The sequence below is a fragment of the Hydra vulgaris genome, chromosome 09 (assembly GCF_038396675.1).
Source record: "Hydra vulgaris chromosome 09, alternate assembly HydraT2T_AEP".
Taxonomy (NCBI): Eukaryota; Metazoa; Cnidaria; class Hydrozoa; order Anthoathecata; family Hydridae; genus Hydra; species Hydra vulgaris.
In genome coordinates this window covers 61,944,539-61,972,249 of record NC_088928.1, presented here as the reverse complement: position 1 = coordinate 61,972,249, position 27,711 = coordinate 61,944,539, and the positions used below count along the sequence as shown (strand labels likewise).

The window sequence follows — 27,711 nt, the reverse complement described above, 5'->3', positions numbered from 1 at the left end:
GAATTATTGTAAACTTGACTGGCTCATCAAATTTCTTAATCTGTTCAAAATATATTTCAGTTTTGAAAATGACTTTTCACAAGCAATTTGTGATGAGGATAATTAATATTGTCAACACAAATTTGTAAGCTAGAATTAAATTTGAATAGCAAGACTGTGCAAATCGAACTTCTGGACAACAAAGTAACGATAAACTTTGTTTCTGTCGCCGTTGCTATTTTTTATTGCTGGGATAATAAAGACAGTTTCTTAGGAGATTGTCTTTTGGCTAAAAAGTTAAGATAATCACTCATCCTTCTTTGGGTGATTCGAAAGCTAATGAGCAAAAGAACAAATAATTGATTGATATTAGAGACTGTTAATGTCTACGGGTGTGATGGTGTAGTGGATTAGTATATTCTGTTCGGTCGTCTAGTATGAGACAATCACATTCAATCTTAGGGTCGTCTGGTAATAGACAACTACATTCGCAATCGAAATGAATTCTATTCTATTGCGCCAGCAAATAAAATACTGTTGTTCTTTTTTATATTTTTTTATTTTAGGTGCTCAAAGAAGTCTTTACGGTATTAGAAAATGTATCTGATTTAAGTACTAATCAAAAGTACTTAATGGAAATTTATATTGTTGTATCTAGTGGAAACTGCTGTTTTAAACTGCTAGATTTATTATTGGTAAACCCCTGGAATACTATCAAACTCTATATGGCTTATATTAGCAAATCGAATACTTTAATTTTATGTGGCAACTGAAAATCCTATTAACAATCTTGAGACTCTGGCTGATTTTGTTGTAAAAGTTTATGCACCTGTCTGGTTTAATATTAAGTTGAAACCTTCATGTTCGAATGGTTCTAAACATCTCTATAGGCTTATTTATCTCCATTGGTTTATTTATCTCCATAGGCTTATTTATCTCCATAGGCTTATTTCTTACGTTATCTAACTATTGATCTAAAAAAATATATATATTTTCAAGAAAACGGATACTTTGCTGCTCCGGAAAATATTCTTTTGTCTATGCTGTGTGATGACCTCAAACATATAAGAGAGCTTGGTTTGCATAGACTTCTGTGTGATGACCTCAAACATATAAGAGAGCTTGGTTTGCATAGACTTCTGTGTGATGACCTCAAACATATAAGAGAGCTTGGTTTGCATAGACTTCTGTGTGATGACCTCAAACATATAAGAGAGCTTGGTTTGCATAGACTTTTAAAAGCAAGAGCAAAAAGTAGAGGTGGTATTAGAAAATTTATCATTCTAAAAATTAACTTTGACGCTAATGATTACATTTATATGATCACATTGTACAACATTGAACTTACAGAGCCTCCAATGACAAAGTATATTTTCAATGATTACCTTAATCAATTCATTAAGGAAATATCAGAATCAACTGTTGTGGAGAACCCATTAATTGGCTTTCCTCGATTTCCATGTACCACACAAGCAGTGGATAGAGCGGTAAAACTAGTTACTGAGTCATTTTTGTCTGTCTATGGACCATTTTCAAGAGAAGATTTTATTAAATCAAAAATTCTCAGAAGAATATGCCAAAATTTGATTCAAAAAAACAATTTAATGTGCCAACGCAGTGAAAAAAAAAACATTTGCAAATGTTGGCAACCTTTAATCTTGTCAAGTGTTTTAAGTGTTTTAAATTTAGTTTACATGTACAAGATAATAAAACATTTAATTACCATGTTTCGTTTTATATCATTTAAATTCCTGTAACGCAGATAGATATCTTGGGCGCAGATAGATACGAGAGTGCCGAGCCGTTACTTAAGGAAATAAATGCTCTAAACGTATACAAACTAAATCTATACCATAACTTGTTATTTATGTTTAAACTTTAAAATGAAATAATTCCAAAACATTTTTTCAATAGTTTCACTCGAATTAATTATAAATATGAAACAAGACACTCAATGAATAATTACTACATCCCACTAAAATCACTCAAAATATCTGACTTCTCGACTATATGCCGGGGACCACGCTTGCGGAATTCGGTTCTTGACAAATATATGAAAAAAATAAAATCGATTAATACATTTAAAAGAACTGTAAAAAAACACTTACTAAATTTAAACATTAAGTACATTCTCTCATTATTTTAAAAAACTGAAATAATTTTTAATTTTTAATGTATTTTATTTATTTTTAATATTGTATTGAATATGTATACGAATATGTACTGATTTGTAATTTTTTATTTGTTATTTTTAATAACTTTTTTTTCAATTTTTTTAAATTTTTTTTTTCTTTTTTAACTTTATTTATATATTTTTTATATATATTTTTTATATTTTTGTTTTTTATTTTTTTATTTTTTTTATTAATATTATTATTTTTTTTTATTTCTTTTTTAACTTTAAATTCTTTTTTAACCTTTATATTTTTTTTTTTCAAACTTATTAATTTCACTCCTTTATATAATATTGGAAAATGTAAATTTTATTGTATTTTTCTGTATTTCACAAAGGGGCTTGATGATAAGACATTTTTACTTCTACTTGTCCCAGTCAGCTTGTAATTGCATATATTTGTTAAAATTTATAGATAACATTGTAAAATGTGTAAAATGAAATAAATAATAATAATAACAATTACATGTGCAAACAGAGTATAAAATATTGGTAAAAAATGTGAAGAATAAAAAAATGAGCACTAAAAATAAAAATAAATACTTAAAACTGTTTTTGGCGAGAAACATTTGTATTTAAATATGTTAAACATTTATTACTATTTTTTTTTTTTTTTTTTTAACATCTTCGTTTCCAACAAGGCTGCAAGCAACCACTATTACAGTTGGAAGTTACTGAAAGAAAATAGATAAAGTTTATAGAGCAAGATAACGATTGACAGACGACTTAAAAAATTGGAAATTATATAAATCAGGAAAGCATAAGGAAGGAAGCGAATTCCAAAGAAAGGAAAAAAACTAGAAGAATACGAGTTTTTAGAGCACTCAGGAATAGTCACAGAAAAAGGATGAGACTTAATTGAATGACGACTAATACGCGAATGAATTTTAGTAGATACCACAAGAGACGCTAGCTCTTCAGAGCAGTGCCCATTATAGTATTTGTAGAAAAGAGAAAGAGAAGGAACATTACGACGATGTGATAATGGTTGGAGGTTGACTGCAAGAGCAAGTCCAACTATGTTTACAATGTGTTTTTGCACCTTATCTAAAAGAGAAAGGCATCATTGGAAGATCCACCCCAGGTATGGCAACAATATTCCATACAAGGACGGATTTGAGCTTTAAAGAGATAAATAATAGAATCTGGAGTAAGAAAGTGTCGAGCACAATAAAGAGATGCAATCTAAGCAGATACTAAATTTGCAATGGATTTGATATATGGTTTCCAAGAAAGATTGGAAGTAAGAGTTAATCTTAGAAGATGAAGGGTAGATGACTCATCGAGTACATCACCGTTTTTAAATATAGGAAAAAAAAGTTATTGCGATAACGATTTGCTAAAAAAAGTTGGGTTTTATCTGAATTAAAGTTCACCAGGCATTGTGAATCCCATGCTGTAGCAGAAGTGAGATCCTTTTTAAGCTCAAATGCTTCCTCTAAGGAATCAGAGAGTTTTGGCTTATTATCAAGACAAGAATAAATGGTAATATCATGAGCGAACAATGCTACCTTAGATGTGAGAGTACCCGGAAGATCGTTAATGTAAATTAAAAAGAGTAGAAACCCTGAAATGACAGGATATAAAGAAGAGTGTTGTTTATTGATAAGGCAGTCGGCAAATTTTATAAAGCGAGGACCTTTTTTTTTTTTTAATTTTTTTAAAACCCCCTCCACGTGACACCTACTCGCCCGGGCCCTGTATATATATATAAATATATATAAATATATATATATATATATATATATATATATATATATATATATATATATATATATATATATATATATATATATATATATATATATATATATATATATATATATATATATATATATATATATATATATATATATATATATATATATATATATATATACAGAGGCGATTTAACGAAGAGTGATTTTTCAAATTTAGTCGGGTAATTGACACAATTCAGTCGGGTAAATTTTTGTTTTGAGGACTATATTTATATATATATATATATATATATATATATATATATATATATATATATATATATATATATATATATATATATATATATATATATATATATATATATATATATATATATATGTATATGTGTGTATATATATATACACACATTTTTTTTCAATTTAAATTGAAAGTTTGTTAGATTTAAACTAGTTCGAGATTTTTACTAATTTAGTGTTCATATCTTGAAAAAGAGCTGTTATTCGACAAAAAAAGATTAGTGTCATCAGTATGCATTACTGTCGTTAATTTAGTGGCTTAAGGTATCAAAGGCTTTGGACAAGTCTATAAATATTGTGTGTATATATATAGATATATATATAATTATATATATGTATATATATATATATACACACACACACACACACATATATATATATATATATATATATAAATATATACACGCACACACATTATTGTGTGTGCGAAATTTAAACTATTGAAATTGTTAACAATTAAACAAAAAATATCCTCTTAAACTGTTATTATCGACCACCTGGTGGCGTGAGCGAGAACTTGAGCAGATTTTTTGAACAAACTATCTTCAAAAAAAAGCACATATATATACATTGTTTTAGAAATTTCAATTTGTATTATGATATACGAAACGAGAATACTTAAAACGTAAGAAATAAATGTATTTAATATCTTATGTTTTGTATATTTTTGGGAAAATAATTTAGTTTCTAACGTTTTTAAATTTATCTTTACTTTAAAACTTTTCAATAAATATGCCCTAAGAAATAATAATTTGCTAAACCAAATTTTCGTCGAATTAAGTTTAATCAGTTTTATATTGATTATTTGATATATGATATATCTTTGGATTCGAGTTTTTTTTCAAAATTTTGATTTGTCTTCTTCGTTTCTTGTTTTTAAAGCTAAATTTTAAAATTTTATTGTTTCTAATGACAATGTACTTACGTGCTACTGATAGTAACATCTTCAAATTGTTAATTTTTCATTATTACTAAGCATTAATTTATTTTACTGTTTATATTAAGTTACTTTACCTAGTTTATAGTATTAGTCTGTATATTTTATAAAGTTTACTCTCTTTCATCGTTGTAAGAAGTTAATTCGTTTTTTTTTATCTCGTTATTGTAAGAAATTTATAACTCTTTTTTAAAAAACGGCTTATTTGAGGCTCTGATGACAATATCTTCGTGATGTTCTCTCTGTTACTTTGTTTATATTTTAGATTAAAATATACTCATTGGTCCATCTTAGTAAATATGTCGTGAATGTGCCATTCTTATTTTAAAAAAGTTAATAAATGGGTATCACCTAACATGTCGCGCAAAGGGTAGTTGACGGTTGGGTCAATAAAAAGCTTTACTCGGAAAAAAAAATTATGATCCCAAAGTTGTATGTTAACATCCTAATAGGTTCTCTTCATTATTAGAATTGAAAGTTAAGAAAGCTCAGAATTTGGATTATTAATTTATGTAAAAATAAGTTTTTTTTTTATAATTTATGTTTGCCAATTACACTAATAAATTGTTGGGTAGCAACCCTGCAATTTATTAGTGTAAAAGAAAAAGACGCGCCAAAGAATCCACTAGTGGGCTATCCTCTGCCTTAAGCATGGAGAAAATTTTTAAAAATTCTTTAACATATATTATAAACATATATTACAAACACCGTAACGAAATTGTAACAAAGCACACCGATCTTCATTTACATACTACTCGTGTAAATAAAATTTTTACCCAAAATCTTATATTTCCATCAATCACACTATTGCATAATAAGCATCAAATGCATAACGCTTCCACTTAAAAAAAAAAAACACTCGAATAACTTCTAGTTCTATAGTTTTGATGTTCTATTGTATAATACTATTTATAAGTTAGTAATATTAACAGAAATTAAAAAAAGAAAGCGAAGAATATTATTTATAAAAATAAGATTTCACTTGTTATTTACAAATATACATTAAATTACTTTGTTATCTTCTTGGGCAGAAACGATCTAGATGGCCGAGATCTCCTAGAGGTAATGTAGAGTAATCATTATCTTAATCTGCAGTAACAATTCATGTAAAACTGGAAAAGAAAAGAAATTCACTTACCACAATGAAAACAACGAAGATTATTAAAAAATTGATAATTAATTTCATGATTGAAATTGCCTGGTTGTTGATAGTAACCGTTAACTCTTGATTGAAATCGCGGCTGGTAAACTTGATCTGACCGGACATATTGATTGTGAAAGGTAAAGTTGTTTTCGCCGATTTGACGTGTCCCGTTATATTGATTTGGTCTATTATCGTAGTATGGTCTGTTGCGATGAGTTCTGGGAGTGCGAGATCTCGAACGTTGACGGTGCCGGTTATTATTTGGCATAACTCGAACGTTTCTATTTATAACCTCGTCACTTTCGTCGGAATCATCTGGTGAGTGAATCCATGAACGAATTCCATCAGGTCCTAAAATAGTTAAATTTAACTTATGATCGCAAAACTCACTAAAACAAATAAAATAAAACATTAATAGACAAATTAGCATAAGAACTAAATTATGGGATATCAGATAAGATCAAACGACGATGATTATCCGTCGCATATGATCTCCTAGATTGCTCAGCCACAATTACCAGTTCTAACATGTAAATAAGAATCATTTGTATACTACCCTCCACCTGCGTTCAGAAACCAGTGTTGATTATAGCAAACGTATTGACATCTTATGTTTCATCTTCACATCTAGATACTAGACTTAACTAGATTTTTTATACATTTTTCATGAGCTAAAAATTAATGATTAAAATCAAGTAAACAACTCATGTAATATCACTAGTCACTTATCACTACTTGGTTATCACTAATTGTTTTGGTTTAAAAATATAGAAAATATTTATCTTTTGAAAACAAAAACATAGTTTTTGAAATGCTAAGCATAAATTAGTAAATACAGAGGAGTCTCTTTAAAATCAGTTTTCTAAGTTTAAAAACAAAAATTATTAGGGTCAAATTGTCTAAAAACTAAAATCAAAAGAAACATTTTTTAAAAAAGATATATTTTTTAAGATTTTTAAACATAATTTTAAAAAACAATTTTTTCTTTAATTTCATTTTAAATTTGGTGTGTTTTTACATGCATAACTGAACAACTGCTACAATAAATACGAATCTTTTTTACAAAATTTAAAAAATTCCAAAAGGAATCATAAGTATCTTCTTGACATAAAAACTTTTTACTCCATAATGATTGGAGTTTTCTTATTAATTTTAATCTCTACTTCAGTTTAATTGACCTTAATTCCCAAAATTCAAACAATTTTGTAACACGTTTAAAGTCTTCACTAATACACATAACCATTTAAGAATTCTCATGACACGAAGCACAATAGGTCAATTATATACCAATTCAATCACTGTTAAATCGGATAAGGTATAATAACATTCTTGAAAAAATGTATTCATGATATCAGGCACAAGATGTAAGATGTAAGATATTAGACACACGAGGCCTGCTCAAAGAAGCGGAGGATACATTACCTTCGACAGCAATATCCCTCCGTTTCAACTCATCACGTTCCTGCTTTAGTTCAACTCTTCTCTTTAATGTATCCTCATCCATAGCTTCAACCATTTTCTCAACAGCACTATCTAACACAACAGAATGTACAGCTTTTCCTTTAATTTTACGACGACATACAGGACAGCTTTTTTTTTTTTTCATCCACATCATAAGACATAGTTCACAAAAAGTGTGTGCACATGACAATGTAGTTGCTCCAATAAATAGCTCTTGGCATATAATACAAGTAAACTCATCTTCCATTATTTGAATTACAGTTTGTTTTGCGTCACACTCTGCTTGTCTTGATATTTCTTTTTGTCTAATAAGTTGGCTTTCTTTTTCTTCTATCTGCTTTCGCAACTCACTGAGACATAACTCTAACTGTTTTTGATTTTCCTCAACAGATTTGTACTTTTCTAAAAGACATTCTTTGACTTGCAGTTGAGCAATTAGACTGTTCTTTTCATTTTCTTTATGAATCATGGCATTTTCTAAAGCAATTTTTTGTTGCTCTAATTCTAGTTTATAAACTTCATCTTTTTCACTTAACTTATTACTTAACTCATCTTGTAAATTTTTTTCAACTTTTTTCTTTTCATATTCAAGCAAACAAATGTGCTGATCAAACTCAGCTCGTAATAATGCTTCTTTTTCTTTTAACTGGTGTTCCAAAAGTTCTTTTAAATGACTTTCTCCCTTTAACATTTCAGCTTCTAATTCAAATTTTTGAATTTCTAGACTTTCAATTATGCACTTTTGAGTGACCTCAAGTTTATTTTTTAAAACATCTTGTTTTTCCTCTTTAGAACGTAGTTCGTCTGATAAATATTTTATTTTATTTTCATGTTCTTTTATTTGAGAAGCATTTGCTTCTATAAATGTTAATGAAGATGAATCTATTTTTTTGTGACGTTTTGTGGGAGAAAAGTCTTCTTTAACTAATGAGCTACATAAATGCTGTTTTGATACAGGCTTTAATTGTTCAAGTATATATTCAAATTCACATGGTAAATTTCCCATTGCACATCCAAATCCAATTTTTTCACCCACATTCAACTCTTGTGGCTCTTCTGGTTTGATTCTTCTGCCATTGATATAAACACCGTTTATGCTCTAAACAAATATTTTTTAAATATGTGAATAAAATAAATCAATGTTATTATTACTTGTATTTACTTGAACAGAATTATTTAACCAAAATATACACCTTTACATATAACATACATAAGGAAACTTACCAAAACAAATAATAACAAATTAAAAAGGTTTATTACATTAAACTATAATGGAATTAACAAACTAATATGTAAAGTCAACCTACATGATGATCAACAATAGTAACTCTTCCTTCATCGCAAGTTATTGTTGCATGTTTTCTAGAAATCATTAATGGAGTCACCTTTGATAGTAATCGAATATTGACTTCATCAGACATAATTCTACCAAACGTATTTGCTTTTTTTTCCAAAAGTGGAATAATATTGGAACAAATAGGATCCTTTTTGCTTACAACAGGAACTACTTTTCTAATTCTATACTTAAAACCCGTAGTATCCATAAATTACAATTTGACGTCAAAGTTCACAAATATTTAAACGTTTAAACTCTAAAAATGCACAAATTTTAATTGTTCCCATACGCACCATCTATCACTTACTCAAAACACCTTTCTGTATAAATTTTTCAAGTTCCTCTATTTAAACGGTTTGTTTTTGTTAGCAAAAGCACTGGGATTGAACTAAATAGTTCAGGGGGTAAATACAAATATAAAAATTACATAAATAAAATATAAAGCCACGCAAAACTTTATATTTTACTATACATAAAAGGTAAAAACAAAAATTAAACATTATACATGTTGAGCTTTGAATATTTATGAAACTTAGTTTTAGAACGTACTACTACAGTAAACTAGTTACTCCATTGGAAAAAAAATCACGTGTTTATACTTTCAGACACGATACAAATGAAAACCACAATAAAACTTTTATAGATTATGAAGTATGTCCATAATCATAAACTTTGATAAAAAGTTTAAAGATTTTGGTAAAGAATTGCAGTTATTTATATAAAATGCTTTTATTAACTTTTTTTCCAAATATCTATATTTTGACGTTAATTTTTTTACATTTATATCTTGATTATATTTATGCGTAAATACAAATGACTCACGTTTTGAAATTTTAAAATGCAACTTGGTATTTATGCTACAGTTATCATGCATTATTAAATCTTGCGAATCGTGCAAAAAATCTTCAGACTTATTGAATAAGGATTAGATTAAGGAAAAATAAATTAAAATTTAATAAATGAGTTTATAAAGGGCTATTAAGTATTTATTGTTACTTTCCTTTTTTTTTTTTTTTTTTTTTACCGTTTTAAGTATTAAAGCGCTTTTAAATTTATGTTAGATTTAAGTAATAAAATACGATTGCTCTAAAAGGAATATATCTAAATTTGGTGATATAATGTTATTAAATTTATTATTCTTTTCTTTTTTTTTTAACTGTTTTAAGTATAAAGGTGCTACTAAATTTAATATAAAAACTCTGTTAGATTTAAATAATAAAATAAAATAAATACTCTTGCTCCTAAAGAAAGATAACTATACTTTGTGCAGGTAGAATTATTGTGCAGAGAGAGGTTGCGAACATTAACAGCTTAATGCCGCTGAAGAGTCTCAATCATCTAGCAAATAGAAGGTTAAATTAATTGCAACCAGGAACTTTAAAGATTAAACTAATATACTTGCAGAAAATCACATTAATATATTTGCAGAAAACGTTTTTGAAACATCAAACTCATTTTGAGCCTTTTTTTTTTTTTTTTTTAATTTGATTTACTCACCTAAAGAATTACTAGTGTTAAATTATTATTTGTTTCCTTTTTAACATTATTATAAAAAATAGCTGTAAATCTAAATTTTTTTAATTTCTATAATAAAATAAAAAGATTTAAAAGATAAAACGCGATAAAACAAACAAGAAGAAGAGTTTGATTTAAAAAGCGTCAGTACCGGTAGTAGCGTCAGTACCGGAACGATTTAAAACTTTGTAAACCTGTGTCAATCGACGCACATTTTATTTTTGATTTTAACTTGCTGGTTTTTTTATAATTACATTGAAAACGAAAAATATGACTTTTAACATATTTAAATTTTTTTAACTTCAGGTTAAAATGATGGTATCTTACTTAATAAAATAATATTAGTTATTTAAAGGTTTGATTCGGGTTCACTTCAGTTCGTAGCAATTTAAGCGTGTTTTTCATTTAAAACTCAAAATATTAAAAACTTTATTTAAAAATCTAAAACATTTATATCATTACCATCACCAGGACGTAAAAAAAGTGAGCACACTACTTCTTTTTGTACCAGGTTGGTAAAAATTTGCAACCAGAATTTTTAAATAATCGAATTAATCACCGTAGTAATATTTTAAGCCAGAAAAGTTTTCCAAGTTGTTTAAATATTAAAATTTTTGTCAAAACCAACACAGAGTAAAAAAAACATTTGCGGTTTTATTTACTAGAATTAATTTCAATTAAAAAATATATATACTCTTTAAGATTTTTTTAATCTAAGCAGGTAAAATTACAGCTAAACAGTTTTTAAAAATTTTAATGGAAACGAAATAACGTTTATGTGCACGTATGTACTTTCGTTTAAAAGATAAGTAGTTGCTTTAATGAATAAAATCCTCCGTAAAATTTTTTCCAACTACTTTATATCATAAGAATGCTTAATAAAATTATCATTGCGTAAAATGAATTTATTTCTTGATTTGATATCATTTGATAAATACAAATTATGAAAAAAAAAGTCGGGGATGAATTGGTTTACATTTAAACATAAAATAAAGAATATTAAAAATATTAAGCTCGTATTTTTAAAACTTTTATTTCATATAATAGAGGCTTGGCACGAGTATAACGGTCTTTAGAATATATAAGACGTGCTACATGCTTCTGCTGACAATAAAGAGGTTTAAGTCTATTTTTATTTGTACTACCCCAAACAATGTTTGCATAGTTTTTGTGACAATGAATAAATGAGTAATATAATTGTACTAAAGTATGTTTATTTAAAACATTTCTTGCTTTGTGCAATATTCCTACTCTTTTCCTAATTTTACTTGATAAGCTTTTAAAGCGATTTTTCCATGTAAGATTTTCATCTATACAAACACCTAGAAAGTTGGTTACAAATACTTTTTTAATTATATATATATATATATATATATATATATATATATATATATATATATATATATATATATATATATATATATATATATATATATATATATATATATATTGATGAATTAAAAATCTTGCTTAAAGGCTTCCAAGTTTTTACAAATAAGAAGATATAATCTATTATAATCTAATTTATAATATAATCTATTATTTTCATAAATTTTAGTGAAAAAGTGTTACATATAATAATAAAAAATGCATTGTTTGGTCGCAAACTACTTAAACGTTTTATTAAACAAAAAACTATTTTGCTAATTAAGCTCATTAAAAAATAAGTTAAACTGTTAAACTTTAGACATTACGTCTCCGTTAGGTAAAATGTCACCTTAACCACAGTTTCAAAAATATCTTTATATACGTAAATTACATTGAAGATACATGTAGCCATAAAAACAAATTTTTTACTGCCTAAAATTAGATCTTTAAATGGCTTTTTAATGGCTGATTAATAGGGTGGAGCGATTTTGAAAATTTTCGAAATTTGATTTGCCTGAGCAGCAAATCAATATCTTTTGGTGCAAAAAGAACCTTACTCTTTTTTTTTTTAGTTTAGATGAGTTCTTGAGGTTCCTCTTTGGATTCTAAAATTTTGATGGGTCATAATATTGTTTAAATTTTTTTTTCTAAACTATATCAACTTGATACTTAAAAGAAGCAAAATAATATGCTGATTTTGAAAATAATATTTGTTTTTATTAAAAAATTAAAATTAAAAAAGTAGAGTTGTTTTTTTAATTAAAAACCCCCGTCCTCAACAAAACGGGGGTTTTAAGGTATATTTTTGCAAGTATTTTTTTCACTAAAAAATTTTTTTAATAAAATTATTATTTATAAAACAAGCATTTTTTTCTGCTTTTTTTGAGTCCAAGGTTGATATGGTTTAGAAAAAAAAAAAATTCAAAAATATTAGGACCTGTCAAGAATTTAAATTCCAAAGAGGACCCTCAAGATCTCATCAAAATCAAAAAATATTTTTTTACTTTTATCTTATAATTAACAGACATTTATTCGTGTCTCAGTAATATTGGATTTTTAAACTCTTTTTTTTTTTGCTATGAAAGTCGCTCCACCCTACTGATTAATCCGCTTTTAAATGGCTGATTAATCCGCTTCGTAATAACTGATTATTTAAAAAAATCTATTAACTATTGTTGTATAAATAATCAAGTTTTAAAATCTAGCTTAAGATTAAATATTAGATATAATTAATTTAAAAAATATTAGATAAAACATTTGAAAATAAAAAATAAAATATTGAAAATCGAAATCCTATCCAAAAGTAGAAATTGAAAAAATTGTGTTTGCTTCAAAAACTTGCTTTAGTCTGCTTATGTGTTTTCAAATACCAAATGAGGTTACGGAATTAATAAAGGTAAACATAAATTAAACATTACAACTTGGATTTCATATGAATAATGATTTCCAGATATATTTTTTCATCTGGTCTACTAGATAAGCATCGAAAAGATAAACGGAAAACACCGAAAACCTTACTTACAAGATATACGGAAAACACCGAAAATCTTACTTACAAGATATACGGAAAACACCGAAAATCTTACTTACAAGATATACGGAAAACACCGGAAATCTTACAAGATATACGGAAAACACCGAAAATCTCACGGTGGACTACAAGCAATCTTTTAAAATTTATTTTGAATTAATATGCATATTAAGATTTAATGTTATAGGGTATGTGGGGACATAACCGCTTATGGAAGCACAACCGTTTTTTAACATTTCTCTTTGAACAATGATATCTAACATGGCAAAAAAACATACCACGCGTTGGTAAAAAAATTTCCTTCATTTTGCTCATGTCAAAAAGAGCGCCTGTTGCGTTTCTGAAAAAGTTGTGCATGGTAATGTTTATGGTAATGTGCATGGTAAAGTGCATGGTAATGTGCATGGTAATAAAAATACTATATTTAATAAAAATATTATATTATGTTTATTTTGATAAAAATATTATATTTATCCAGACCTTTCTTTTGAGGATTAAGCAATATTTGATTTTAGTGTTAAAGATATGTGTTGTCAGCGTTATTTCATAAAATGAAAGCCATTTTTGATATCAATATAACCTAATACGCAAGCTATGAAACTGTATTCTTTTAAGAAACTAATTGGGCAAAAACCGCATAGACGCAAAGGTAGCACAACCACATACTTTTGATATTTATCAAAGCTAGGTAATTACTAATGAGAATAATCGTCAAACTTAAACGCGTTCATGTAAAAACTTGCATAGATATAGTTTTGTTTGAGATATTGAAAATTAGATTTCGTATTTTTTTATTTAATTTGTATATAAATATATATAAATATATATATATATATATATATATATATATATATATATATATATATATATATATATATATATATATATATATATATATATATATATATACATATATATATATCAAAAGAGAAAACTCAGACTGTAGATACAAAGAATGCCAACACTGTATGCAAACGTGCAGCAAAATCAGCAAATAATCTGAGCTGTGAGAATTGTAAACAAAACCCTCAATAATTTTTGTGAGGATGCTGTTGTGCCTAACAATGGGGGTAAAACCGTATTTTCACTAAGTGTAACTTTTGTGTAATAACTTTTTTAAAAACCGTTTCATTTTTTTCTTAATTGCAGCAATTTAAAGCTTAATAATGTGGTTATTGAAATAAATTGTTAAAAAAGCACATTTCGTTTTTATTTTCATATAACAATAATCCAAACGTTACGGAGGCGGTTATGCCACCACTTTACCTACAATTTAATTTAATATTGCAGTATAGACACATAGGGTCTAAATTCGTCTTTCAAATGAATTCGGGACTTGAAAAGTCGACTTCGCCAGCCCTAAGTACAAATAAAGGAAGTTTTTTTAATTTTATTTAAAATGATTTGAAAAGAGACTTTACAATAGGGGGTCCAAAATTGACTTTTTTCAGATTTTTTCTAGTTTAACCACTTTTTCTTAATTAATTTTTTATGCTGATTTCGAATTTCACATTGTTTTTACCTTATTATCAATATTTAGCCTTCTACTTCAATTTTAATAAAAGTGATTATTTTGATAAAACAATTTACTGTTAAATTAAATGAAATCATTATTATATTCAAATATAAGCGATGTAAAATACATGATTAATTTTTTTTTTCATTTTGTTAATAAAACATGTTATCATTATGCCTATTTATAAATAACACAAAAAATTAGACATTGCACGTCATCAAGATAGTCTAATATTATTAATAATTTGTTTCGACCTCTATTGAAAGTGCGAAATAATTTTGTGGAAGTCATCGTAGGTGATTGTGGATTGCTGTAATGACTTTCCAAGTGGAACCTTCAAATTAGTATCATATTCTTCTATAGACATAAGACGGCGCTTTTTTGTATTTTTATCAAAAATCATGATTTTAAATAGAATTGATTTCCGCAGGAATGACCTACATGTATCTCTAAAATAAATTACTTCATTCTTCAATCGTTTTTAGCATTTTATCAGATCTTGCTCTTTTTTAATATATTCACAGACATCTGATCCACTAGTAAATGGGGCTACCTTGTAGTTTTAAACAAGTTAAAATAGAATTTCTCCTGGACGCCTGATGTAAAGCTTGTTATTCTTTTTTAGTTAAGCCGCTTTGTCTCAGTTGAATCTGTCGCTGGTTCTAACTGTATTCTATACTTTCAATTTTTCTAACAATAGAACCCATTTTCCGAAATAGTTCTAAATTATTTGAATCTTCATTTCTTATATGGTTTGAATATTTAAGAACATTACCACGTGAAACTGTTGAAAGTGACGGTTTTTTTCGAAGTCGATTGCTATGAGTTCCACACTGACGCTCAAGTTCAATATTATTTGTAACTGTTTTATCAACTCCAACAACTTGATTAAAAACATAATACTCATCAGGTAATCAATCATTATTTTTTTCTCCAAACCCATAATGCTTTCCTCTTAGGTGTTGAAGAACTATAGCTAAACTTTGCCGAACTATATTTACAAAAATAATGCAATCATAAAAGTTCTTTGATGCGTATTTTTGAACTACATCAACAACTTCTAAGCCATAATCATCTTTAATGAGATCTCTTTGATACTCCTTGAACACGTGGCTCTTTAAATTCAAAGAATTGTTCATTCATGATATCATTAGAATATTTGCAGTTTAGAATGCGTGGCTTTACCTTTAGTTTTACAGAAAAATGGTGAAATAGCTTGCATTCCAAAAGCTGCTACCACAACTAAAATAACTATAATGTAATCAAAACTCATAGAATCTTGGACTAAACAAGCAAGTTTATTTCTGATATATTCATGTTGGTCTAAAAACTCCTTAAAGTCATCCCACTGAAAGCAAACTATGGAAGAACATTTCGAAAGACATTCAAATCGAACATCTTTAAATGCAAAAAGAAAAATATCTTTGTTTTTACGGTGTATAAAAGTTTTAAATTCTTTATGATAATTCCATGGTTTTTGAATAAAACCTGGACCAAACAAGTTTAGTACCCATGATAGAAAGGTTAAGGATAACCTTTCCGCACTTTTGTTAATAGATATATCTAACAGAAAGCCTTTGAAAAAGATATCCATATTCATTTCATTTTCAATTTGGTTTAGAACTTTTTCAATAGCTCTGTTGAAACCTAAAGCTGTATGTGAAATGTGAAGTACAAAACAGTTGACCAGCAGGAATTTCTCTATCGAGTATATCAGCTGTGATTTTAGATATTCCTATATTACGAACAGTACTGTCAGTCTTATGAACATCTACCTTCTGGTATAGTTTTTCTGAGGTGTATTTTGAGGCTTCCTGTAACATTTCGATTGTTGTTTTTATTCCATCTGCAATATTTGCTGTAGTTTCTGAAGCAATTGCTAATGTAGGCGAAGGAAAATAATATTCTCGGTTAGTATGTAAACCAGATGGTGCAAAGGTCCCAACATGCCTTTGAGTAGAGTCAGTTGCGTGAGTTATTATATCGCCACTCTTTTTAGCTTGAATAACTCTGTCTGCAATCAAGCCAAGAGAATACGCGTGCATCTGTTTTAGTTTTTTACGTATGGCACTGCGTGTTGGGAGTGTGTTAGAATCAATAAATGTGTTCTCAATAGCTTCACAATCATTTTTATCGTACTTAGATATACGGTCAGTTTCATCTGGAATTTTCCATTTTGTTTTAAAAATTTGATAGTCGATTACTTTCAGTGCAATTTGCATTTCCCTCATCGAGAATCCCTCTCCATCTAACTCTGCACATGCATGGTAGATATCACTTAAGACTAAGTTTTTTGATTGTCGCACATTAGGTGGAACATAAGTATTGTGAGAACTATCTTCAAATATTAATTTTGGTTTTGATCTCGTCATGTATGACAGTTTTGGTTGACTTACATCAACAAACATAACTCTCTTTTTTTAGTTGGTTCAGTGTCTTTTTCAAAGAACTGATATTCATTTTTTGTTCATTCTCTTTCAAGAAATTCATCTTCGTCTTCAAATTCACTTAAGTCGCTATCATCACTATTAACGTACATTGTCTGATAAACTGCTGTTTCATTTCTTATCTTTTTATCCATTTTTCTTTTGTCATTAATAACTTTTTGATGGGAAGTTTTATCAACATTTTGACATTTAAAATTCCTGTTTCGAGATACGAGTAGTCTTTAGCATTCATTGAAATACCGAAAAACTTCTCTAGCTTTTCACGACGTTGTGGGTTGAAGCAGAAAATGTCAAAAAGTTTTTCAAGGGATTCGTTCATAGAAATACATCTACTTAAAAAAGATGTATTTCTATGAACCTTGCTTGTTTTTGTCAACACCTTTTAAGTAGCGATATTCATTGATTTCACTTTGCAGACATTTTAAAATGGCCTGATATGATATTGTGTAGATATTACGCTCTGTCCAATGAATTTCTACTAACTTTACAACTCTTCGACAAGCACTTTCAAAAGATAATTTATTGTTGACTTCGATAAAGACAAGTGAAAGAACATCTCTGAGTAAAGGCAACTTTGTATGATAAAATTTATCAACTTCAGGGAGAATTTCTAAAGGAGTTTGTTTATTTTGATTTAAAACTATTTTGTTATTACGTCTTGTTACAATTTTTGTCGTTTTAATTGATATCTAAATTTAGTTAACAATAATAAAAGCAAAGTATTTTCTTGCAAAGTAAAACAAAAGCTATTTTTTAAGTATTTATAAATTTTACGTTTTAACAAAAAAAAGTTTTATTACATTTCTTTTTTTTTTTAAACTATTATTCATTTTAATTCAAACTTATCCAATCAAAATTGGATAAATTTGATGCTATGATGCTAAAGTTATTAAACTTTGTTCAGCAAATTGGTTCAAAAAAGTTTTGAAAATGAAATTAGTAGTAGACAATAAACATTTTCTGTCTAGAGTTTCCTCGATAATTTTAGTTGATAAACATTTAACAAACATTTAGCTGATAAAAATCATAAATAAAATCAATTATTCGTTGACATCAAATATAAACTTGCAAACAAAAGTTCTTTTACCAAATGCTACATTTTAGAGATTTTTAAGTACAGATAATTGTATTTTAGTAAAGTATTGTTTTAGTACAGTAGAACTGTATTGGTTTCAAATAATTATCTTCTGACATCTTTTCAAGAGTTTCAAATCTCTCAAAATAAACTAAATTAAGTATTACGTAAACAACGATATAGTTAATTAGTTACGGATGATTAGTTATAGTATGTTTTGAACTCTTAAAAAAATCTTATATAAAATTTATGGAGCGTCTACCGACCAAGAAATATTTTTTGAATAAATAAAAATCGTTAAAGTTACCCCAATTTTAAAAGAAGGTAACCAAGCAAATGTAAGTAATTATCGCCCCATCGCTGCTCACTCCGCATTCTCAAATATACTAGAACACATTATGTGCAATAGATTTTACAGTTACTTCCTTTTATAATAATTTTTAACCAACACTTTGGCTTTAAATAAAGTTATTCTACTGAACATTATCAAATTTGAACGTGAAATCTTTAATTCTTGAAAAATTTTAAAATACTTTAGGTGTTTTCATCGACCTGTTAGAAGTATTTGATACTGTCGATCATGAAATTTCACTATATAAGCTTAAGTACAATAAAATGGTTTAGTAAACAATTTGTTTTCAGCAACAATGATTATCCAAATGAGTTTCAAAATACTCCATATAGCCCAAAACGAACCTAAGGTTCCTTTTTGGGACCAAAACTTATATAAACGACCTAAACAAAGCATTAAAAAAGTTCAACGAGTAACATGTTTGCTGATGACACTCTGCTATTTTTTTTCAATAATGACTTTTATGGGACCGTCCATAAATTACGTAACGCGAAATTAAACTTATACAAACAACAAAGGGTTAAAAGTCTTCCCTCGCAGAGTCTTTAATTAAACCAAGTAAAACCCTTTAAGTCCAGCAAAAACCACCGCGCAAAAGAGCAAAATGATCTCATACTTAAATTTTTAAGATAAGTTTTGCGCTGCATAATTTATGCACGATCCCTATACCGTCGAGTGGAATTAATTTGATACCCGGGTCATCTTTTATAACTTTTTGAAATTACTTTTTCAGTATATTATCTTTGTAATATCTTTGTAATATTATTGTATTATCTTTTCTATTTTCATTGTCTTTGGTTTAAAATGAATAAACACTAATCAAAAGTTTACTAAGATTCTATAAAATCGATTTGAAAGGTAAAAAAACATATTATAGTTGTTAAAAATGAAAAATATTTTATCAAAATGTGTATGAAAGTGTAAAAAACGTATTCTAAACAGTAATAAAATACTATAATAACATATAACTATCCGTAATATGAGGACCTACAAGAGGAAGAACGGGAGTCGTGTTTTTCGTTCACATTCAAAAACTTAGTTGTCAGCGGCCTTTCAATTTTGCAGGAAGGATACTATGAGTTTACTGAAAGCATCTAAAACGTTTAAAATTCCATATGGGACATTGTACAACCGAATAAAAGAAAAACATGGTCGGACATCCAGTTTTACTTTTTTTGAACCCAGGAACATTTATAACTATGACGAGACTATTCTTTCGGATGACCCTGGCGCAAAATCAATTATATGCAGACGAGGAGCATATAATGCAGCACTCAAAGAGATATGTAAGCATCATTTATTGTGGAAATACTATTGGAGTATTCCTACCACCTATTGTGGTATATAAGTCTCAAAATATTTATCGAAGAGTGGACGAGAGGTGGCCCAGAAGGAACTTGCTATGACAACATAAAGTCAGGCTGGTTCGATTCGAGAACCTCCGAACGCTGGTTTCTGGAAATAATTCTTTCTCACGTAAGTAAAGTTCACAGACCAAAAGTCATCATTGGTGACAATCTTGCCTCTCATTTTTCTCTTCCAGTCTTTGAGGCCACCCAACTAAATAACATTTGTTTCACCTGTTTGGTACCAAATGCAACTGATCAAATTCAACCATTGGATCTCGCAGTCTTTGGGTCCATGAAGAAAGAATGGATGAGAATACTGAAATGATTGTAAAAAGAAAGTCACATCAAAGGGGCAATACCAAAGACACATTTTCCTGGGTTATTGTCGAAGTTGCATCAAGGACTGAAAATATAAAAACCTGATTTCTGGCTTTTCGGCTTGCAGAATATCTCCACTAAATAGAGATGAAGTCTTGAAAAGACTGCCAAATGAGAACAGCGATGTTGGTGGTGAAAAGGTAAAAGAAATCTTTGGTAACGGTTGTTGAGAAAATCCTAAAAGATCATTGAGGATTCAAAAAATCTGGCAAACAAACACAGAAGTGAGGAAAAAACAACAAATGATCTCAATGTGACCAAAGAAACAAAAGAAGGAAAAGGAAAATGAACACAACATAGTTCTGGTTGCAAAATCGGTTGTAGCAAAAAAAAAAAAAAAACACGATCGAATAATGAAATCAAGTCTTTGACATCATCAGATAATGGTTCTTAAATTAAAATGGAACTTCAAGATGGCAGTGAAGACTATGGAGTCAGCTGATAGAACAACTGACATTCCATTTGAACCAAAGCAATGGGTAGTTGTAGCCTACACCGGGAAGAAATCCGTTGTCGATCACATTGGTCAAGTCATTGAAGTGTTTTAGAGAATAAAACTTTTATATAAAATTTTTGAAAAAATAACTGGCGAGTAAGTTCATCAAATTTACAGAAAGCAAAGATGATATGGATGAAACTATTCCATTTTCTGCAGTGGTTGAAAGAATTACCGATGAACCGAGAAAAACAAGGGATCAATATTGTTTCCCATGCCTGTCTCACCAAGTCATCTACTGAAATTTAGAACTTTTGATACTGTTTGATAACTTTTCAATTTTTTCGATAGTATTAGGTCTATAAATCTTTTTTAAAAGCCTAAAAAACTATCAATGAAACCGCGTGGTGGGATTAACTGGATTGAAATAACATTTACTATCAAAGTAACCCCGACACGCGGGGATAAATTGATAACTGATTCTTGGACCTTTACTATTTTTACTCTATGTGAACGATATCTACTTAACTTCAAACATTCTAAATTTTACTCTTTTTGCTGATAATAAGAATATTTTCTTTACTCACTCAAATATAAAATAATATTTTCTACAGTTAATCACGAGCTGCAAAACTTAAATGAGTGGTTCAAAGCTAATAAACTTTCCTTAAACATCCTCAAAACCAAATATGTTTTATTTCACAAACCATCTAACTCTGTTAACTTATCACTTCAACTTTCCAAGCTTATGATCAACAACATTAACATAGAAAGAGACCATTCTATGAAAATCCTGGGAATAGTTTTTTCAAGAAAATCTTAGTTGGAAGAATCATATTTTGCACATCGAAAACAAAATCTCTAAGTCAATTGGCATCATGCATAAAATAAAAAACGCCTAAACAAAACTTGCTTAAAAATATATATTATTCGTTCATTCACAGTTATATCAATTGTTGCAATATCGTTTGGGCAAGCACACACTCTTCAGTACTAAAGGAAATATACGTTAAACAAAAGCAAGCGTGTCGAATAGTATGCAACGCTAATAGATATACCCACGCCAAAGCATTATTCAGGGAAATTGGAGCTCTAAATATTTATGAACTGAACCTCCTCCAAAATTTATTATTTATGTTTCAATAAAAGCAAAATAACTTGCTACCAAAATACTTTGAAAATCAATTTTCCACCATTGATCTCAACGACCTAACGAAGTACTTTTTCAAAATTTTTAAATTCCGAAGACTATACTTAAAATAACTGACTTCTCTATCTCATCTCGAGGAACGCGGCTATGGAATTCGATCCTTAAAGAGGAAATAAAAAACATGAAGTCATAAGATCTCTTATAAAGCAGCAGTCAAACAGCACCTATTTAACTTAAGTGACTTCAATATACTCTCCTATTGTAAAGATCAAACCAATAATAACAAATTAAAACGATTTTATTCCTTTTGGATGACTACAAACGATGATTATACCATGGTTTATTTCTACTTACGAATACTACTTTTGGATGATTATATCGTTGGTTTATTTCTACTTAAGAATTTTAAATCTCACGTGAAACTTATTACTCGGCGGTACTATTAATAATGTAAATACATTTCAACAGTTTAACTGCAGTCTAATTCTTAAAAAGTTCAACTGCAACTAATTCTTAAAAAATATAATTAAAAAAACCGAAATAAATTTTTTTTTATCCAATCTCAAAAAAAACTTACTTTCGACAAAATTTTCCCCTAACTATTATCGATATTTAAAGAAATAGCCAATATCTCACGAAGTTTTTAAACAATCACTGGTACAATTATTTTTAAAAATATTAGAATTTTATATAAAGCCAGAACATAATTTTGTCCTGGCTATACATAAAAAATGCCCAAAACAACTTTATTACTCATTTATCCAGTCATAGGCTCGTGTTTTGGAGTTAAAGAAAGTGCTGTAACCAAAATTAAAAAAAAAAAATTCAGTAGGCTCATCGACTGTTATAACCCCGAAAGTGAATACAGTAAAAAAAAAAAAATATCTGTAAGCAAATCAAAACCGCCACATCTGGTTTAGAAGCACTTAGAGATCTTTTGTAGAGAACAGTTAGAGATCTTATGTAGTTGGCGTCATAAAAAACACATGTTCATATCAAAACACTTTTATTCTATTTTTCTTTAGGGCTAATAAATAAATCCAAAACAAGTTTTAAAATGAATCATGTAAAATAAAATGTAGTTTCTCTTAAAAATCGTGGCGTCACTTAAGATCGTACGTGACGTCACTTAAGATCGTACGTGACGTCACTTAAGATCGTACGTGACGTCACTTAAGATCGTACGTGACGTCACTTAAGATCGTACGTGGCGTCACTTAAGATCGTACGTGAGAGCGAATATCGTAACTAGACTCTAGTATATTAATATACGTACAGACTTAATATACCAAATATAAACAGTAAATATACATTATTTTCCCGAACGTTATCAAAGCATAAAATATTTTCTGTAAAACACAAATCTTTTAAAAATAAAATTTTAAAAACGAATGTCTTTGTTATTTACAGATTTGCGATTTTAAATCTATAATTTTATAAGTACCATAACTAATGTAGGTAGGACATAGTTTTAGAATGGACCTATGTCAAAATGCAGGAACGATTTTCGGTTTAAAAAAATTCTTTGCTCTTTCATAAACCTGAAGAAAAAATAAGAATACAATTAATATTTAACATAAAAAATATAACTAATAATAATGGTTACTACGCTTTACCTGTTGTTATTATTTTATCGTTAATTTTATTGTCTTTTGGTTCAGTATGATGAAGAACTGAAGCATTTGTAGAAACACCTATAAAAAATTAAAAAATCTTATAAGGTGTTGGCAGATTATTATATAATATATGACATAACTTTTATTATATAATATATGACATAACTTAATATTTTACTTCTATCTCATTCTAATTTTAATTATAAATGCGAAACTAATTTCGTATATAAAATCGAACATATTCCGAAAATTAAAGATCTATGTGTATGTGTGTCTATATATATAAATATATATATATATATATATATAAATTTATATATATATATATTTATATATATATATATAAATATATATATATATAAATATATATACAAATATATACATATATATATATATATATATATATATATATATATATATATATATATATATATATATAAATGACAAACGAAATATAAACTCTAACCTGCAACAGCAAACAGACTTTTAAAATGAGAGTATAATTCGGTCGCTTTCTCGCTAACCTGCTGGTTAGCTTTGTATGCCTTTATCTGAAATAAAATAATTAAAAATGAAATTCACGTAAAGTACCAAACATCAACTTTAAAGTTTCATCATGATTTGCAAGTTAACATTTAAAAAATTGTTGCGTGAGAGTTACTACATCTGTCAGTTTTAAACGTAATAAAAATTAAACGTTTAGGATTAAAATTTCTGAAATTAAAATAAAATTAACATAATAAGTTGAATAATGTAGCAAATAATACATTATAAGAACTTTTTAATAATGTAAAACGTAGAAAAATAACACACACACACACACACACATATATATAAACAAACAAAAAAACAAAACAAACAGTAATAAAAACTTTCAACATTAAAAAAATGAACGAAGAAACCTTTTTTAAAGTTGTCACAATGGTTTTGTTTTTCATAAGAATTGAAGCTGTTAAATTAAGATCTGAAATTTCTTGAAGAACTTTTAACGATTTAATGTGATCCTGTAAACAATGAAAATATATTAATTTTTCTAACATTTTTGTTTTCTTGTTTAAGAATTGTATAGTAAAGATTTAAACCAAATAAAAACAAACCGTCGATTTTACTGATAAATTTTTTCGCAATTCGATTTCTAATTTTTGGAGATGTTCAGCAACCGTTGCATCTAAAAAAACAAACTTTGAAAAGATAAAACTTAAAAGAGATGAAACCTTAACAAGATATTTGAAAAAGTAAGCAAGTAAAAACCTTTATTGTCATCTGTAATCCTTTTCATAGCTTCAATAGCTTTCTGCTCTCGTTCTTTATTTTCCTCAGAAGAAATGTTTTCTTTTTTCTTTCCATTTTCCTTACTTAAAATATCAAAATGTGAAAATATCAGCTTCAAATTAAATCAACTTATTAAAGTTGATAAAATCAACAGTATTAAATTACAAAACCAAAAAACTTCATTTTATAAAACTTTATGTTTTACCATTCTATAACATTTAACAACAACTCTAATTATTTATTATAGTAGAATAAAGATTTGTTGATCTGAATTTTTCAATTTTCCCACAATTGATCTTATTCTAAGAAGCAGAGTTTTTATAAGGACTCTTATTATTGACAACTAAATAAACTATTTAAAAAAATCATTTTATTAATAACTAACAGGGTTGCCAGATATTTTGCGATATGCGGTAGCCAGAAATATATAATAAAGTATCCATATTCTCTGCGATAGCAATGTTTTAATTTTGAAAATGTATATCTTATTGGCTTTAAGAAGACAATCGGATAAAATTGAATCAATGATTTTTTAGATCATGACAACATACCGTAAAAATATATAAAGACAAGTTAACTACTCTCTGTAGTTAAGGCAATACTAAAATATTATAGTATCTGTATAATATTATAACATATTTTGTTGACAACGGCATATTTCTGTTAAATGATCAGGTCTGTGAATTATGAAAGACGAAAAAAATTAAAATGATAAATCTTGCGTATCATAAAATATAAATGTTTGTAGCAAAAAAACCCAGACCGAAAATTTTAAAAAAAAAAAAATCTTCTCAAAACCACAATTGCTTGTTCACATTTGAATAAGATTTTAAAGAAATATGTTGTTTAGGTGAAACGAACATCATAGTTTAATAATATGATCTGTTCTGATTGTTTATTGGCAATTTTTCTTAATAATAAGCTCTATCTTGGTCGGAATTCTAGTATTTTTTGTGAAAATCGATAGAAATATTGTATTTTGACAACTATATATATATATATATATATATATATATATATATATATATATATATATATATATATATATATATATATATATATATATATGATTTAGATTACGTGCATATGAGCGCACGTAATCTAAGGTCTCCAAAATGTTGTTCTTTAGATGCACTATTAGGGGTAGTAAAGAGGTTTTGAAAATTATATAAAAAAAAAGAAAAAGTTTTATTAAATTTAAAAAAAACCTGAAGCAAAAAAAATAACATTCAAAGCTCTTGCTTGGACATAATACGCTGATAAAATCATGCTTATTCCAAATAAAAGAATTCCAAATAATTTGTAAATCACCTTAACTAAACCAACTAGTTAAATAAATAAAAATTTCTTTTTATCTTTAATAGTAAATTATTAACTATTTAATAGTAAACATGATTATTAAATATTTTTTATTGAAAAATTAAATCTATAAAAAAAGTTTTTAATTTAATGTATATTCTTTTTAAAAACATCTTTCTTTTTAAAAATTATTTATATTATCCTTTTTATACATTATACCTGCATTAATAACAATAACATGGATGTATATAGCTAGAGGCGTGTAACTTGGATTTAAATAAAAATTTACTAATATACCTCATGGGCATTAAAAAGTAAGTATCTGAAGTTTCATTTAAATTAGATCACAAGTAAAATAATGGCAAAGCAAAACAGTCAATAGCAAATAGTGAAATAATTTATAAATGTTGTTAAAGACAAGCAAAGACACAGTGCTTTTTTAAAGATGCTAAATTGCAAAAGAAGAAAACAATAACAACAACATCAAAAACATGTACAGAATAACTCAATGATATCAAAAATGAAAATAGAGTTGTATTTATCAAAAAACTCTGAAAACTGCAATTAAATTATTAAAAATCAGTAAAAAAAAGTTGAATGTTTACTCCCCACCACATCCCTGGTAGTATTGCGCTCAACTCGTTTCATGGTGCAGTGGCCTTGTTTGTCAAGGTTTGTATTTCAGATTTATAGAGTTGAGAGAGGGGTTATTCCTGGGTTATCATTGTCCTCATTTTTCCATAAAAGAACACACTGAGAATTTTAATTAGTTTAGCGCTTTGCTTTCTTATATTAAAGCCAGGATAATGCAACCTTATATACAACCTTACCACAAATATTTACACATTCAAACCTACTTCAGCTGTGGCACAGTGATTAGAGTTCTGGCTCAGAACCAAGAGGTCCTAGGTTATAGAAAGCCTGCTTTTATCCCAAAGTAAAAGAAATTTTTTTCTCTCATTTTTGTTTAAACTAATAGATATAGTTTTACTGATAAAAAAAAGTTTAAATGTGTCTGAGCATGTTGTTAGATTAAAATTTGTAATAATTTAGAGTTGCTATAATTTAGAAATGAAAATGCATCACAACATTTTGGTTTAAATACGCATTTTGTTTACAAGTTGTTATAATAATGAGTTTAACAATTATTTTTTGTGGGTTATTTAACTAATTATGCAATTTTGGGTATTTAAAAAAATAAGGCTGATGCATCGGTAAGCAAACTTGGATACTTTCTCTTACCAAGTGAGTACTCTACCACTACCGAAAATAACAAATTTGTTGAATAAAGTATATAAGTAGAAAAACTTTATTTCTTAAATATGTAAATTCGTTTACTACTTAGTTGTCACATTTAATTACTACTAAGTTGTCATCATA

At 27.6% G+C, this 27,711-nt stretch overlaps 2 protein-coding genes across 5 annotated transcripts in view; both read right to left on the bottom strand.

Moving 5' to 3' along the window:
• Positions 1-5,747: 5,747 nt before the first annotated feature.
• Positions 5,748-9,385, bottom strand: LOC100215908 (E3 ubiquitin-protein ligase rnf8). Of its 3 annotated transcripts, none has more exons than XR_010640936.1 (4): positions 8,999-9,384; positions 6,794-8,790; positions 6,225-6,581; positions 5,748-6,142 (listed from the first exon to the last, which is right to left on the bottom strand). XR_010640936.1 is itself a non-coding variant. In XM_065806276.1 (4 exons), the coding sequence occupies exons 1-4, from the start codon at positions 9,233-9,235 to the stop codon at positions 6,102-6,104; spliced, it is 1,773 nt and encodes a 590-aa protein (XP_065662348.1). In that variant the 5' UTR covers positions 9,236-9,385; the 3' UTR covers positions 5,748-6,101. The 3 variants fall into 3 exon arrangements, 1 of the variants encoding a protein (XP_065662348.1); XM_065806276.1 differs by having other exon boundaries at positions 7,653-8,790; positions 8,999-9,385; XR_010640937.1 differs by lacking the exon at positions 5,748-6,142 and having other exon boundaries at positions 6,410-6,581; positions 6,787-8,790.
• Positions 9,386-23,133: 13,748 nt separating this feature from the next.
• The window catches only part of LOC100213266 (hepatoma-derived growth factor-related protein 2), a 38,886-nt gene continuing 34,308 nt past the window's right edge, over positions 23,134-27,711 (bottom strand). For both annotated transcript variants that reach the window (XM_065806274.1, XM_065806275.1), the window contains 6 exons: positions 25,012-25,115; positions 24,858-24,928; positions 24,663-24,764; positions 24,227-24,311; positions 23,761-23,838; positions 23,134-23,685 (listed from right to left, as the gene is read on the bottom strand). In XM_065806274.1, the coding sequence (XP_065662346.1) occupies positions 23,678-23,685; positions 23,761-23,838; positions 24,227-24,311; positions 24,663-24,764; positions 24,858-24,928; positions 25,012-25,115 (448 nt within the window). In that variant the 3' untranslated portion in view covers positions 23,134-23,677. The remainder of the gene's footprint in view (positions 23,686-23,760; positions 23,839-24,226; positions 24,312-24,662; positions 24,765-24,857; positions 24,929-25,011; positions 25,116-27,711) is intronic.

Coding starts and splice junctions, on each gene's coding strand:
- LOC100215908 (XM_065806276.1), bottom strand. CDS start 9,235: ATGGATACTACGGGTTTTAAGTATAGAATTAGAAAAGTAGTTCCTGTT. Junction 8,791..8,998: donor TTACTATTGTTGATCATCAT/GTAGGTTGACTT, acceptor ATATTTGTTTAG/AGCATAAACGGTGTTTATAT. Junction 6,143..6,224: donor TCTTCGTTGTTTTCATTGTG/GTAAGTGAATTT, acceptor CATTACCTCTAG/GAGATCTCGGCCATCTAGAT.